General features: G+C 39.5%; 3 protein-coding genes across 4 annotated transcripts; 1 reads left to right on the top strand and 2 right to left on the bottom strand.

Annotated features, from left to right (window-relative positions):
• Positions 1-2,384: 2,384 nt before the first annotated feature.
• Positions 2,385-5,768, bottom strand: LOC119727527 (forkhead box protein O1-like). Of its 2 annotated transcripts, none has more exons than XM_038199431.1 (4): positions 5,328-5,768; positions 4,460-4,686; positions 3,716-3,895; positions 2,385-3,403 (listed from the first exon to the last, which is right to left on the bottom strand). In XM_038199431.1, exons 2-4 carry the CDS (start codon positions 4,683-4,685, stop codon positions 2,928-2,930), a joined length of 882 nt encoding a protein of 293 aa, XP_038055359.1. In that variant the 5' UTR covers position 4,686; positions 5,328-5,768; the 3' UTR covers positions 2,385-2,927. The 2 variants fall into 2 exon arrangements, with proteins under 2 accessions (XP_038055359.1, XP_038055358.1); XM_038199430.1 differs by having other exon boundaries at positions 4,460-4,690; positions 5,328-5,765.
• Positions 5,769-6,151: 383 nt separating this feature from the next.
• LOC119727528 (deoxycytidylate deaminase-like) lies at positions 6,152-9,243 on the top strand. Its single transcript, XM_038199432.1, has 5 exons — positions 6,152-6,373; positions 6,992-7,088; positions 7,259-7,391; positions 7,880-8,093; positions 8,920-9,243. Exons 1-5 carry the CDS (start codon positions 6,285-6,287, stop codon positions 9,014-9,016), a joined length of 630 nt encoding a protein of 209 aa, XP_038055360.1. The 5' UTR covers positions 6,152-6,284; the 3' UTR covers positions 9,017-9,243.
• Positions 9,244-11,669: 2,426 nt separating this feature from the next.
• LOC119727529 (ganglioside GM2 activator-like) lies at positions 11,670-15,559 on the bottom strand. Its single transcript, XM_038199433.1, has 4 exons — positions 15,210-15,559; positions 14,620-14,802; positions 13,426-13,545; positions 11,670-12,469 (listed from the first exon to the last, which is right to left on the bottom strand). Exons 1-4 carry the CDS (start codon positions 15,273-15,275, stop codon positions 12,326-12,328), a joined length of 513 nt encoding a protein of 170 aa, XP_038055361.1. The 5' UTR covers positions 15,276-15,559; the 3' UTR covers positions 11,670-12,325.
• Positions 15,560-16,824: the final 1,265 nt, after the last annotated feature.

The following is a 16,824-nucleotide window of genomic DNA, read 5'->3' as shown; positions in this document are numbered from 1 at the left end:
TCAAACTAATACTTACCATGGATAAAGTTAAGATTCCAAGCTTTCAAATGATATAAAAATAATGGCGGTACGTGTTTCTGCGGCGACGCTAGAGCCTCGCAAAAAAAATGTCGCGGGTATTTTGGGACGCGCTGTATGAAGAAAAAAAAGTGGCGTCAGGATGCAACATTCGTTCCCAGTTTCTTCCACAACTGCCCTCCCCCTAAAAATTGTATTAATGACTGTGTTTTTACTGCCCTTTCAAACCACAATTGGTGTGCAACATGATTTCAACATCTTTGTAATTTTGTAAAAATTCTGACAATGCAACCTTGAGCCCACTGAAAACCAAATACCAGTTCTCTATGCAAACAGTTGAGTGCCTATCTATTCACCAAATACTGACAAGAAGAAATCGTAATGGTTTTTTATTTCAAATCTGTTTTAAATGTTATAAACAATTCAATGATGAAATTCTTAAAAAGAATTAAATGCAAGTACAGCCTGTCTCCAAAAAAAATGGTACAATCAGAAATTTTTTTTGTTAAATATGAAATTTCAAAATAAGTCATTCTTACTTAGCATAATATTAAAGAACAAAGACTGGGCTTTCCAATAGTGTTTGTTTGATCTTTTTTGCTTTTGTCAATTCAGAGATATAATCAATTTAGTGCGATACACCAAAATCGATTTTGTGCCACTTTTATGCATGGGCAGAGTTGTTTCGAGTACTGTGCCATGCTGTCTTGAAGCTCACACCCAGAGAGTGGCACAAACTCAATGTTTGTGTTCCGCAGTAAACTGGAGTTATCTCTGGATTGACAAAAGCAAATGAGATGAAACAAAAAGTATTGGAAAGCCTGGTCTTTTTTCTTTAATGTGATGCTCAAAACGACTTACTTATGTTGAGATTTAATATTGAAAAAAAAAATCGTTTTCGATTGTACCATTTTTTTTGAGACAGGCTGTATAACATCCACAGAAATCTTCCCAGCCTTTTAGAAGCTAAAAAGCCTTGTAGAGTGTGTATGATTTCTTTTGTTTGGAGCAGGATATGTCATTGCTGTTGATGCTTTCTGTATATCTGTGAATTAATGTTGTGTTCCTTTAATAGCTTGAAAGGCACATCTACTGCCAGTGAAGCATGTTATGCCTTTTCTGTCATATTCTGTTATTATGTTATGTACTTGTGAATTTGACTCATTTTCACATGAAAACAATTTGTGGGCCCTTTCTGATAACAGTGACCATTTGAAGTTTTTAAACAAAATCCTCATTTCTGTAATTGCAGTTGTTTTTTTGTTTGTTAATTTAATTGTTTTGTGTCTAATGAACTGTATGTATCTTGGCATCAAGGGAACAGCTTTGTTGCAGGATTGGCAAAAGCTTTGCATCGGATCAGAATCTTTGAAACGAAGAATCCAGAAAGAGCAAATGCTGGTGCCCTGTGTCCTTGAGCAGGATACTTTGCTTTGATTGCTTTTCTTCGGCAAGAATTAAATAGGCTTTCTCGAAAGCCTTATTTACTCATTCATCATTGTTGCCGATTGACATACGTCCTTCGTATACTCTAAGCCAAATTTTACATTGTGAAACTGAAGCAGCAAGTACATAAACGACATGTTGTTTGCTTGAATTTTTTTTTTTTTATAAATAAATGTATAAAAAAATAAAGAAATTCGTTGAAATTGCAAGTGACGGCAAAATTGAACAGTATTATCGTAATTCTCAGTATGCTGCTATTTATCGCTCGTCATGCTTTTTTAATAGGCTTTGTAAAGAATAATATTTTAAATAATGTGCAAAACGCTATTTTCCAATACACTAAATTGTTAGCTAGTGTATTATATAATTATACCAAAATGCCGTTTCTGTCGAGCTATTATATATGAAACTATGAAAGGATCGGAGTATTCGACATCAGCCCTCTCTCCCGTTTTTTTTTCTTTTTTCAATTTGTTTTCAGAACCGTATTCTGAGTACTTGTCAGCAAATTCTTCATGGGGGAAAAAAGACTCTTTGCTCTTTTCAAATATTTCTTTAAACAAAAAAGGAATACAAATGATCTTTCGTGTAACTTCAGATTTTTAAGTCAACATGTTAATGTCAAATAAAGCTATTTTTTTGAGTTATTGTATGAATTAAAACAATGCTATTATTTTATATATATATAAAATTAATTTTGTGTTATTTTGCTTTCTGTTGGTTTAACACACTGCAGCCATTTGGGTCACGTTTCTTGACTAATTTGGCAGCACTCAAACTAAAATGGATTTCTGCATAATATTACCAGCCTATTTTTTTTTCAGGTGGATAGGTTTTAAATTTCGACACCCAAAGTTGTTCACGCTGCAAAGAGAGCCAACCAACTAATCAATAATGCATTTCTGGGATCACACATGAAATTAGATTTATAAACTGTTTATTACTTTTCTGATATAAAAAATACACACAAAAACAATAATGATAATGTGAAAAAAGCATACACAACAAAATTCATATTTTTTTTTACATGTATGTACACAAAAATCAAAGGTTGCCGTAAAATAACATTTTCTTGGGTGACTTCTTGGAAAAAGGGCTTCAAATTACAAGTGCTTTTAAATTATGCGTGAGCTGTTCGAAAAACACTGCTTGATTCTGCATTGAATAGTTATCCAATAGAATCAAGTAAAAGATTTGAAACGCATAAAGGCACAGTTCTAGACCCAATTTGGGAAGGCTAGTTTCTATATTGTCAAGCTCTAGATCCTATTGTGCTCGAAATTGCTAGGTTGGTATTTTTTGGGCAGTTTCTTTGCAATGCAGAAAAAAAATCCACATTTTAATCGGGTTAAATGAATATACTCAAGTCTGTAGTTCTTTTATCTTTCTTTTTTTCATAAATGATACGGTGAACAGATTCAGTCTGCCAATAACTTGGATGCATGTGTTTGGGAACGTTTAGCTCACAATGAGTACCATGAATACCAGAAAAGACCATCAGAGTACATATGTTGGTTTGGAGGCATCGAACGACTGGTTGGGTAGCTTGTTGTCAGAGCTGTGTCCGCCAATATGGACGCCGGGCTGGCAGCTCGAAGTGCCTCAGTCGTGGAGCTACTCCAAGCACCCCCGACTGGGTCTAGGACTCCCCCGTTGATGGAATGGCTCTGTCCTAACAATGTCAACTGGGGTGGTGTAGGATCGCCGCATTCGCCCAAGGAGGGCGATCCTAATTCCTCCAGTTGAGGGGCTTCCAGATGGGAACTTGACAGCGAGTGGTCGGGGCTGGTCGTCCATGGTTTGAAAAATGTCTCGGTGGCTGGAATCGGTGAATTGGGAATGGCTGTATAGTTGCCAGTACTCGGCACGTCAATGGCAGGATGTGATTGGGTGAGCGCCACTGGATATGGTTGCCATGGATACGGATGGTTATAGATTTCTGCACAAAAAAATTGGAAGACTAGCAAAACATTTGAAATCAATGACTAACTGAGAAAACAAGATCCAGTATGGTCAGAAAATGGAGAATGTTTGTTATTAATCCCCCAAATTCAAGCACTGTGCAGGTAACCAGTGGTGGTACATTTTCTGTACCCAAATGGAAGCTAGTCCCACGTTAACTAATTCTGGCTGGGCTTTACTTTTCTCCTCATCCTGCAAAACCCTCCCCAAAAAAACCCCCCAAAAAAACAAGTGGTGGATTTTTAAGGATTTTGGAGGGACGGGGTTCAAAATATAAAGAGGACATTACCTAAGCTTGACATATTGGTACCGGTAGAATCCACAGAGCTGGGCCTGGCTGGGTTGTCGGCCCTTGTGTTCGAGCTGGACTTCTTTCTGATTGGTCGGAACTTCTTACTTGATCCCCCCTGGACGACCAAGCCAATATCGCACAGCTCCCACAATGCACTGCCTCGCTTGTATGGTTTACCTAGAGAAAATGGTGGTGATGGAAAATGTGTTCACTGTAAGGGTTTGGTATGGAATGCTTGGGTCAAACATCCACAAAGTCGCCTCATTTTGAAGATGATTTTTTCTATTTTTGTCAAGATTTTCATTTAATTTTTTTATGATGGTATTACCACTAACTTCCTACTTTCTTTTAGTAAGTGCTGGAGCAAGTCTGCCAAAATCCATCAATCACACTGCTTCCAATGCATGCTTTGCTTAAGGCCTCCAGGCCCAAGTCCATCATACTCCATCAGTTTTTAGTCAAACCAGGCCTGCAGGACCAATTCCCATACAATCCACCATAAAGGAGGGGGGATGGAATTTGATGGGAGGTCAGGGTGAATGTAAAACCTGCTGGTCCTACTTTCTTTGAGCTTGTCGGCAGAAAACACTGCTAATTTATCAGCTAAACAAAAAATCCACTGAGAATTAAACCAGTCCGATACGCACTGCACGATAGTCGTGGCTGGTATTCGGCTTTAGTTTTAGTGCACTTTAGTCTCAGTGGTATCCGGCAAATAGTGCCTAGCACATGATATTTTACCACTTTCCTCCAGATTAGCTTCCTTGATTTTCCGGAACTGTCGACTCTTGCACAGGTTGTGCCGGATGGAGTTCTTCCAGAACCGACACTCCGTGGCCTCCTTGTAGTATGGGTAGGACTGCTCGATGAAGTCGTAGATCTGACCCAAGGTGGCTTGACCCTCCGGCTGGGACAGGAGAGCCAATCGGATCAGGTCGTTGAAAGTAAGGTTGGGCCGCTGGTCCATGCTGACTTGAATAAGACAACACGGATGAAATGTCAAGTGCAAATAATACAAAACAGGGGGAAAAAGTTAAATTGAAAAGACATCACTTGAAAAAAAGTCGAGTAGAATAAAACATGGGAAAGTCTAATAAGATCATTTTGCATGTGCAGCACAGTCTATTATTATGTGCTACTTTTTTTACTTAAAACACTTCCATTTCAAGTACAATACCCTTTAACTTTACCATACAGCTTGAAAACAGATCATCTTAACAGATGTCCTATGTCGTACTGAAAATCTTTCCATCGATCATATTCATATAGTTCAAAATTAAAGACAAATCCTGGTTGATATTGCAGACATCCTATGAGCTTCAAAAAATCGGAATTATGTGCCCCTGTCATTTCAACCCAATGAATATGCCGAAAGATTCCCATATCTGGCCATCACTGATTTTTCCCTTCAATGACCGATCAGCCATCAGAAAGTGATATGTCCTAAAAAGTCAAAATTAGCAGGGAAAATATTGAAGTATTTACTGAGAAAACACTTAGAATTTTTCAGACCAGTCTCATATGGTTTGTGCGCAGGGTGAAAAGTGATGGTCAGACATGGGAATCTTTCCGAATATGCCACCTTGTCAAATTTCTCGCCCTATTTTACCTGCAAACGTCGTCTTTTTCGGTGCAGTACTGTGTCAGAATGCTACTTCTCTGAGCTTTGCAACTGCAAGGTAAATCGTCAGCGATCCTGCTGGTCTTGTTTCTGCTCGTCTGTACCCAGCATATATGTACATCAGAATACAGAACCAGACGATGTGCAGTTTGCACGTGCTGAATTGCTGGTTTTAAAAACGTCCCGCGATTTGTTGCCGTAAAAGTCGCAATTGCCAGTTAGTATTTAAACTTTGTAATAAGGAGCAGGTGGCAAGTTGCCTTTTTTACCAATTTCTCTATATATTTCACTTGGGCTGGCGCCTGGAACTTTTTTTTAACTTTTTTTTATCTCAACTAAAAAGAACTGTCTGTATCATGCCGAAATCAGACGCCCCTCGACATCGCAGTGAAAGACAGTACCGCCTTTTTTAAGACCAGGAGTGCTTAACAACAGAACACAGTGTTTTAGTGGTAAATTTGAATTGATTTCTCATTTTAGAAAAGACTTTTTAAAAATATTTTCATTTCGAGACTAACTGGTGTAGCTCGGTGCTGATTCGGCGGCCCGTACGTAAGACCGCGAGACAATGCCGGTTGTGGGCCTAACGCTAAACTATGTGGTGACCGAATTGACAGCGTTTTTACTCCATCTGACATTCGGTATCAAATTATCTAAAACCTGTTCCTGGTGAATACCTATATTGTTTTACCAACTTTTTGAAAGAAGTTAATTACCGAACGCTTGGATTATCACCAAAAAATAGGGCAACTGAATGTTACCTAAAAGAAGAACTCCATTGAAAATCATTACTTGGCACATAGCAGCCACCGTACCTGTTGACAGCTAAAAGTCTGTTACCGTGTCAGCGAACGGTGGTGCATTTGGTACGTGTGAAGGAAGTGCAGTTACCAGACAGATTACGTTGCGCGCGCTCCCTTTAATTTTCCCGGGAAAACTGACGAAATGTCTGAAAACGGAGTTAAAAGTACGGCTGGATGTGTCACGCCGACGAAGAAAAGCCGATATAGTGATACAAATGGAGATCACAAAGAGTGAGTAGTATAAAAGATGTGTAGAAAAATTAAGATCCTATACATAGTTAAAAGGAGTGTTTTCAACGCATCGAAATATTACCAGGCATTACCAGACCCCACTTCACTCTTCAGCGCGCAGCGCGGCGGTTGTGTATCTTTGTGATACAAAGTACTATAAGCGTGATAAGGAGAGTCAAGAACATTTTCTAACAACATTGGGGAAAGATTCCCACATAGGGCCTATGGCCATCAGTAATTTTTCCCCTTAAATGACCTATCAGCCATCAGAAAGTGATAATATGTCCTAAAAAAGTCAAAATTAGCAGGGACAAATTTTGAATTTTTAGCACTGAGAAAATGTAAAAACACTTAGGCCTAGGGGGCCTAGACATTTTCAGACCAGTCTCGGTTTGTGCACAGGGTAACAAGTGATGGCCAGATATGGGAATCTTTCCATCATGCTTTTTCGTTTTCCATCAAAGACTGGAATGATTCTTCCTCAGATGCCGTAAGCAAGCTTCTCAAAATATTTGAATCCCTCTTTACAATCCACTCAAAGTGCAGGTGTTAGGTGTCTAGATGGATGGTACTTTACAAAAAATAACGGGGTTAAATTTTGTTAACCTCTGATTGCAGTGTTGCCAAGAAGCGAGACAATTACTTAGACTGGGATGAGTATTTCATGGCAGTGGCTTTCCTCTCCGCACAACGCAGCAAAGACCCAAGCTCACAGGTAGGTAGTCACAGGCCTTGACTCTTCCGAAATTCTCTTTCAGTCTTTGCCAACATTTTTCATCGTAGAGTATCCTTCCATTTTTTGTTTGATTCTATGTGAACGCATACCTGTAAAACTGTTCAGTTGTTCAGAGGTAATCTTTCCCATAATGTTGTTCGCCCCCACAGGTTGGTGCGTGCATTGTAAACCAGGAAAAGAAAATTGTCGGTATCGGCTACAACGGCATGCCCAACAAGTGTGATGACGACGAGCTTCCCTGGGGGAAAGATGGGGAATGGCTGGACCAGAAATACCCATATGGTGAGACTTGCTTGAGTCCTGAGCTTACCAAATCCTCTAAAATCCCGTTGCAAAGTGGAGGATTTTGCAGGATTGAGGCTATTTGGCAAAATGTGTGGTTGATTTCGGGCCGGACCTTGTGTTGTTTATGCGCAGCCGTGCATAAATTAAGGCCTAGATTATACTTGAAATCCTCCGCACTGCTCTAGGATGTCACTGGCTCTGCCTCAACATATTGATAGTGATTGCCGGAGGATTTTGCAGGATTGAGGCAGTGGTCACCCCTCCAAGGACCACATTCAAGAAATAATTATTTTGGAGGATTGAGGCTGTATGCTATTTTTACATGGAGGCAGTTGGAGGATTTTGCAGGATTGAGGTTGCATCCTAGCAAAAATGCCTATGGAGTTTAAGTGAGTTACCGATAACCGCATTATGCTTACATTTGTGGATTACTTTACAGCTTATTATGTTCTTTACAAATTTGGCAATTTTTTTTTGTCCTTCAGTCTGTCATGCCGAAATGAATGCCATCATGAACAAGAACTCCTCTGATGTCAAGGACTGCACGATCTATGTTGCTTTGTTCCCGTGCAACGAGTGCGCCAAGCTCATCATCCAATCGGGCATCAGGAAGATTGTCTTCCTCTCTGACAAACATCACGAGAAACCGGCCACCATTGCCTCCAAGAAAATGCTGGACATGGCCAAAGTGGAATATGTGTAAGTTTGAATTGAACTATGCCACCCCCTTTTTTTCTATCATGGCTTCATTGCTGGCCGTCCTTCCTTTCCCTTCAATAACCGTAAAATTCTGCGCCATCATCACATCAGGGAGTGATATGAATCAGTTGTTGATTTGAATCATCAATTTTTGTTCAGTTGAGAACTTCAAGTTAAAGAGGGATGGAATATTTTGTTTGCAATCTTTTATAACCATTTTTTGTGTGTGGGGGGGGGGGGGGGGGGGGGCTGGGGCTCGGGAATTTTGGCCAATGAGAGATGTGACACTTGTTTACATTTTGGTAATGAAATCAGGTGCACATGATTAAAGGTATTTTAAGTTAATCTTAGCTTAGAGGTTTGCAAAACCTCTAGAGAAAACAATAGACCTTTATCATGCTGCCACCATTTCAGTCATGTTCCCTGTATCCAATTTCAGTACTGAATGATATTTTTGTTGTGCAAAAAGGTACCAGACTATTTTTCCTTCCAGCCTCGCTTTGGTTCCGTGGGAATGGGAAAAATGAAGATGGCCACAACATGATAATGGTCTATTGTTCAGTTTATAGAGGAAGAAAACCCTGGAACGATATACTCAAAATATTGGTGTATTTTAAAAACTTAAATATATTTTTAATTGGGTAATTAAAAAAACTTGGTATTTTTTCTTCTTTTGTAATGAATACGATGACTGTAGAAGCACAATATTTTTATTCCGCGTACGTTTTGGACAATGTTGTAAGTAAAAAGGTTAAATGATCAAATTGGCATAATTTTTTTCGAATCCGTTTATCGTCACTGACTTTGTTGCTCTTTCAATTCACAGGAAATACATACCGAAACAGCATAAGATTGAGATTGACTTCTTCGAGATTGATCCAGACTGCCGTCCGGGACCAATGAGCTCCATCACGTCACCGTAAGGAGAGATCACATGAGGAGAAAGCCGGATAGGTCAGAGTTCAGTTCTAGGTCATGTCAAAGGTCAGATTGTCAAGGGCAGGAAGGAATAATTTAAATTGTGTATCTTAGTGGTGTTTTCGGATGATTGACAGAACGAGACAAGCTGAATTTTGAGGTCTTCCAATACAGGCTCATAATTTTTGTTCCCAAAAAGTCTTTGGGTAATTTTTTTTTCTTCAATATTGATATTTTTGGAAATGAATAACGTTTGACTGCCAATTTATTACAAAGTAAATTACCTGAAACTCTTTGCGAGAAAATTTGGTTACCAGCATTTAAAAACCGCCACTATAACAAACAATGGCTATAACGAACACTTTTTTGACTAACAATGGCTATAACGAACACTTTTTTGACTCCCGGAGTATTAAATTCTATTGTAATGTACAATCACTTTTATGAACATTATCATGGAACCCATCATGTTTGTTATAGTGGCATTTATATACAGGTGAGTCAAAATACACAAAGCCCAAATGTCAGGACTATTATTTTAAAGAAGTTCTGCATGTAGCACTTTCAATATCTAGGATATGAAGGCTCAATTCATAAGCTTCTTTTAGTCTAAGAATCAATCAAATCACTCATGTACTTTTCAAGCTACAGAATTTTTAACACAACCACCGTTTTAATGTTCTGTCCACGGATCACACAGAAGGCGTGCGTTCTTTCAGCACAACGAAAACAATTCACACACATCCCTATGTGATATATTTTTTGTGATCCGTGGACAGAACTTTAAAACGGTGGTTGTGTTTAAAAGTCTGTAACTTGAAAAGTACAGAATTGATTTGAATGATTCTTGTACTAAAAGAAAGCTTATGAATTGGGCTTTCATATCCTAGATTTTGAAAGTGCTACATGCAGAACTTCACTAAAACAATGGTCCCGACATTTGGGTTTTGTTTTTTTGTACTCGCCTTGTATGATGTTGCACTGTAGTGAATTCTTTGCAGAGCAAAGGGTAATCACTAACACAAATACTAGCCAAGAGAGTTTGAACTGGCATTAATTTGAGCGAAATGTTAAACATATCTATATTTTCTTATATTTTGCTATGTGCTAGTTAGGTATTTAATTGTAACACTTTTTGTACATTTTCATGTAAATATTTATTACAAAAAGAGGGTGGCTGACTAAAAATTGAGTTTCTTCCAAATGGCAACGTGTCAAATGCACAGATTTCACAAGGTGCGTTATTCCCGTCCAACTGATGTTTTCAATACAGAGCAGATAATCTCATCTGATTCTGTTAACTGGCAGTGTGTGAAGATTTTAGGGCTGTTCTGAATGTACCAAATATGTTATCATCAACCAAATATTCGAATACCTTTTTGAACATTCAAAAAGAAACAAAAAAATAAGCACAGTGCACATACAACTGTAGTTTAGGGGCTAGACATTGTTATGGCTTGATGATACGCGATAACTCGCCGCGAGAGGGCGTTATCACAACCAACTATTGGTTGTGTAATGCGCGCACCTGTTTGAACCTAATATATGCAGCGTGCATTCAAAACATTTCATTGTAGTTTCGAACCAAACTCTTAAATTTCTTCCAGTAATATAAATGATGCCGCTGCAACTTCACTGGTCAGCTCTTTTGTGGTGTATAGTGTGCGTGGGACTGAAAATGGACCGTTATTGCCTGCAGAAGAAGCGCATGCGTAATAGTTTCCCTAGTTTTTCGTTGGGGTGGGGGAGATTTAACGAATTTCCCTTGACGTGCCAACGGGTTCGTGGGTGATATTGGTTGGTCGTGATAATCTCGGCGGGTTATCGTGGCGGCAGGTTATTATAAAAAAAAAAATCAGCATACCCATAGTTTTTCTAGGATGTCCACGAGGGTCCTCCCCCCCCCCCCAGTCGGGTTTCGAGATGCCAGTGACGAGATGACAGCCCCTATAATGGAAGAAGTTTGTGTCGTCCCACCTCCCCTTGAATTCCAGGATGTGGAAGGGTCCTACCTGTATGGTTGATTGCCGGCTAGTTCATTGTCATTATTTATTTATTGAAGTGTTTTGTGGTTTTTTTCGTGTGTTTGTTGAAATCATTTTAATGGTATATAAAGTCTTTTGTTTGCCATTGCTGGGGACAGCAATGATTTTAAGATGGCGTGAATGTGGCAGGGCCCAGTTCTAGTTGTATGTTTTCATAATGTATAGTGTATTAAATAGGAGTAGCTCCCCTTAGAAAACAAAAAAAGAAATCATTTTAGTTACTCAAGATTCCCCCCCCCCCTTTTCTAGTAGTGTGACCCCCTGTTTGTTTACTTAAGCCCACATGTCCCCCCCCCCCCTATATAAGCTGCCACAATTGCAAAGTACTTCACAATACTTGGGCGCTTAGTAAATCGGCGCATCTCGGTACTAAAAAAAAAGGGGGGGGGCACGGGGATCCAATGGCCCATCGCCCTGGCCGGGTGGGGTGGGGTGGGGTGTGTATCCCCCGCCATCTACGCCCCTGTATTGTCTCGGTCGCTGACAGTGTAGGAGTGGGCATACACCAATTTTCATTGTTATTTCCGGGGGTCTTTGGCGTAGGAAAATACCCGGATGGCCAGAACAAAAACAGAAAAATGGGGAAGCGAATATAAGAGATTACACACGAGCATTCAGATCATCAGATGGGATTTTTAATAATTGTTGTGGTCATTGTTCTTGGCACCTGATTGGAATACATGTATTTACAACAAAACAAAATGTAAATTAAACCATGTTTTTGACTAAATTGTCATAAAACAAATATAAGTTAACCTTATAGTTCTACTCTACCAATGCGCTGATTAAAACTTTATTCATAATCATTCAATTTTATTTTGTTTTCAATTTCAAGAACATTTATTTCCATCTTTTGACAACACAAACAAACAATTAGAGAAAAGGACAAACAAATGTGATAAACATTACAAAAGTGCAATAATAATAATGGAAGCGTATTGAACAATAGAGGAGCAGCGGCAGAGATGACAAGATAAATAAAAAGCAAAGTAAGAGGTAAAACGCAGGCAAATTAAACTGAGAGAAATGAAGAAGCGGAGAAGCTATGTAATATAATGGGCGAGCAGATGCGTCTTATAATAATTTTTAAATCAATTCATCAAGATGTATTGATAATGTACGTCTATACCATTCATTGACTAAAGGTCGTGCCTTGATGCATTTCTTGAATCGATTGGCCGTTGGTGACGTTGAAAGATCTTATCACAGGTCTACTAAGGAATTTTAGCCTGTTATCATTTTCAGGATATATCATGTCGGATCGACCTTTTATATACGGAAGTTTAAGTCGTTACAGCCTAGTTGACGGCTGTATTTGTACAGCTTGATTCGCGCCCGGTAGTCGCCACCCACGAGCCAAGAGGGAATCCAAGTGGACGGGATGTCGATCACCCCCTGTACATTGTACGTGCTCTGGTATTGATAAAAAATATATAAAATAAATTGTAATTGAAACGAATGAAATATTAGTTGAACTTCTTCGTCTTCTCCATATCTAGATTCATCATTCCTATCTTTTAATGCCTTGAAATGGAACATTTTTTTTCTATCCCTGTACTCTTCTTGGGTTCACTTCAGAGAAAATACTTAATGATTGTTACAGTAAACAACTCCAAGAGAGTAATAAGTAATACAGATAAAAAACAACAACACAAATGTCTGATAGCACCTCTATATGTCTTTTAGACGAAACACAAATTTATTTTAGACAGCGGGATCAAATAATGAATCGGAGTGACTATTTTCCTATTAATAGACCTTTATCAGGGTACGCCATTTTGAAACCAAAGCGAGGCAAATAATGCAGACAAACAAACATGGCTCTACTGAGACGGGTGTTTCGAAGGCTCGTACAACATATTTCTTATAAATTCAATGAAAAGTTGGCCTGGTAAAAACCTTTACCAAACCCAGCAGTGTATGTCAGACGCGCGCCTTTTCCAGTTAACAGATGAGTTGTTAATAAGCCAGTTCGGTAGTTCCAACTGCGCATTTGCACATCAAGTTTTGCCGATCATTGTTTTTGGGATATCATCGTATGCCTGCAAAAGCATAGTACCAGCAAATTGAAGAGATCATCGTGTTCTGAAGTACAACTTTGCAAACGAAAGTGGACAGCGAAGTGTTTTTAGGTGTCTCGTTTGTCAAAACTTTTGTGCGAACTAAAGTTCATGCTTTTTTTTCTCTATTGCGCAAAAAATTGCACAGAATGCAGATTTAGTTACCACGTCCCCCATAGCCTTGTGTGCATTTATCTGCCGCGGTTATCTAAAAAAATCATTGAATCTTGCTGTGCACCAGACAATTTTGGAATTCAGAACTGCCTCATTAAATAGAGAAGGCAGCACCCATGTAATATGATAACTCACGCTTGGTATCGGACAGTCAGGCCATAGGTCAGACGGAGCCACGAACTGTTCGCATACGTCATTATAAGTACAGCTTCCATAGCCGTACGCACAGGGCACTGTGGCCCACCACCAAAGCACCTAAATGACCAGGGGTGAACAAATAAATAAAGACAAAATTTACTAGACAAAAACATTCACTGCATAAGGGGATCACCTATCTCTCCTTCCCCCTTAAAAAAAAACTTCTGAAAAAGAAGAAGAAGTAGTAGTAGAAGTCCGTAGGATTTTGTCCAGGCTAGAGCATTCGTGATTGTATAACTCAAGTCAATAAGTGGTCGTGAACCGCCAACTGAAGACTAGTGTTTGGCAAGATTATTGGTTGGGCCGGTATACGTGAACCATTTTACAATTAAAAATGCAGGGTGAATCAGCAACTTACCAAAATTCGCATGTGTGAAAAATTTTCATAAAAGGATGGTTACAAAATTACAAAGTATAGGGGGCCTATATAGTTTAAAACCATCCCATGCAAACATTGTATTCTGTGCCAAGTAATCCTTTCAGTCAAAATCAATCAAGTGAACGGTTTTCAACAGTTAAGAATTTCCGGCTATAGGCCCTACGATAAGGCCAAAAAAAAATACTCTGGTCTCTGGTCAGCGCGCGCGTCGATTTTAATCATGCGCGTCAACCTTTTTTCCGTCAAATTAATACTGAAGCTACAACAGCGCCCTCTATTGCCGCACCTCCTCAAATTTTTGTACCAAAGAGCACCAAGGAATGGGGAAATTGCACCAAGGCAAATTATGGAGGACACCAATGTATAATGAGGACACAAAAAAAGCAAAATACACATAGTACCCTAGTCTGTACAATTCAAGCACCAAAAAAAAAAAAAGCCACCAAAAAAAAAAAAAACCCGCGTCGCTGCATCTTCGGTCTGACCAGAGACCGATTATTATTTTATTTTTTTGGCCTAAAGCAGGATTGACTGGCTGGGACTGTTAATGCACATGCAGCTTGATTCAGCTACACAAAATGTACTTTGACTCCGGGTGATTGATAAACCAGTTGCGTAGTGACCACAACTTGCCTGCTTTGTCTGTTGACTGAGTTTGACTAGTAACAGTACTTGCATAACCATGATCTGACTGCTGGTGACTAGCCTGTGTTAAAGAATATAACTTGTGCATATAATGGAAGTTTGGTCACCTTTTTCTCGATCTCAACAACGGCTTTCAGGGGGTAATCCAGGTCCTCGTCGACATGTATGCCGCTGGCAGACAATGAGACGCTGTTCGAGCCGACCGGGTCCACGCTGAACGTCCCCCTGACTGTGGCCGAACTGCCGCCGCAGTCAGTAGACCGAGCGTAGCTAGCTATGGTGAGCGCACTCTGTGTCAATAGGAGTGAATACCGAAATTAAAGAACCTGGAAAAAAGAAACACTCGGATTGGTAATGGTAGGAAAGACAATCTCTGTATGCAAATCAAAAATGCTGTAATTCGATTGGTAGAAACAGTTTGCAGAATCTGACTTGTCATAGAATTATATAAGACATTATATAGGGGTACTTGAATTATTTTAAGATGCTGGGGTTATTTTACAAAATCGATGCAGATGCTAAACCCTATCCGATTTTGGAATGCAGAACAATCCCGTCTTTTTATTATCAAAGTTTCATAGAATGAGGCGAGAAAAAAAAGAAAGAATGCTCCATGGATCACCTCGGGAGTCTATAGTTTTACTACACCACACTCGAAGCAGTCAATTATAAATTATATAATACTGATTGTGCTTACCGTTTTCTCGTGCACAAGAGCCGCAGCAATCAAACACAGCATACTGATGTAGATGGAAAAATTCATTTCGAAGTTCGCTGTTTACGGACACTGCTTGGATGACTTCAGAACGCGCCAAAAGAGTGAAGGCTGCGGGTGAAGGCTAACTCCAACGCAACGAATGAAACTTAATTCGCAGAGTATGGGGTATTTATGCACATTTTTATTGATGCAGATACCCGGATGCTTATACCTGCACATCCTGGTGTTCTCCTGCCATACACCAGTTCATCCTGGTTCTTGACATTCGACTCTGTGTTTGTTGGCTCAAGGCCAAAATCTGTGCTTGCAATCGCAGCTTGCTTTTTTTTTTTTGGTACAAGCTTGGAAATAATCACTGTGATAACGATGAGAAAATCGCTTTTTCGACAGAAATGAACTAATGATGAACTCCCGGATCTTGCAATCTTGTGATATAAGGAACATGTCGGGGACAGCGCCCCAAAAATTCCCTCGATACTGCCAACAGGTATAAAATAAGGAATATCTCGGGCGGTGACAGGCCCCCTAAAAATTCCCTCGATCCTTCATCTGGTAAACTCCTGTCATCTGGTAAAAATAAGGGATTTGTCGGGGGACTAACCCCCGAGAACCCCCTCGGTCCTGCCAAACAGGACTTTCTCAGGGTCGCACCAAGGGAAATTATCAGATGACACAAGAAGCCTGATCCCGTTAGAGATAGTTGACAATATTCATTAGCCATTTTACATGCGCATTGCAAGCTTCAAGTTGAATCGAGAGTAAAATGAACGCTGATACATTATTGCTTAATAAGAAGTTACTGGTTTCGTTTCGGTGTGCGGTAACACCATGTGGTAATAACTACTGCTTAGAAGATATTAGTTCTGAAAAGAACTTGTCCTGCTTGTTATCAACTTTGCTAAGTAGTTTTTTGTTCTGTTAAGAACAGTCCTGCTGTAAGTTCTAAACGAACTTGTCTTTAAAACGGACCCAGTCGTTTAGAACTTACAGCAGGACTAGTCTTAACAGAACAAAAAACTACTAAAGTTGATAACAAGCAGGACAAGTTCTTTTCAGAACTAATATCTTCTAAGCAGTAGTTATTACCACATGGTGTTACCGCAAACCGAAACGATACCGATACCCCACCATGCAAAGCCTCAAGTTACTGGTTAACCCCCGCTCAAATTAAATAAGAAACAAATTTAATTTGTGTATACATGTATTATCATCCTTTATTATCCTAATATTATACCCAGACTTTCATCTGGATTTAAATCCCTGAAATCTTATTTTGAAAAAAAAATAAAATGATTCTTACTTCGAAAACCACTTTAACTATAATAGTGGATACATTGTTATCAAAGAAACTACATCGGAAAACTGGCTTTTGGAACCCCGTGATTGGACGCTGCAATGGGGGACCACGGACCCAGTCGTTCCCACTGGAAATGTGTTAAATGCACGGTTAACGGGTTTAACAGAAATTGGGGAAATTTCAGGGAAAGACCCGGCTTTTTTAGGGGATGGTATTTTCTTGAACTCAACTTCCTTTCGGCTCTCTGAGGGGCCCTACTTTATACCAAAGATTGCAAAGCACTTCACAATGTGGGGG

Source organism: Patiria miniata, unplaced genomic scaffold (assembly GCF_015706575.1).
Source record: "Patiria miniata isolate m_02_andy unplaced genomic scaffold, ASM1570657v1 HiC_scaffold_20, whole genome shotgun sequence".
Lineage (NCBI taxonomy): Eukaryota > Metazoa > Echinodermata > Asteroidea > Valvatida > Asterinidae > Patiria > Patiria miniata.
Note: the sequence above shows the minus strand (reverse complement) of the source record. Positions and strands in the feature narration are given on the sequence as shown.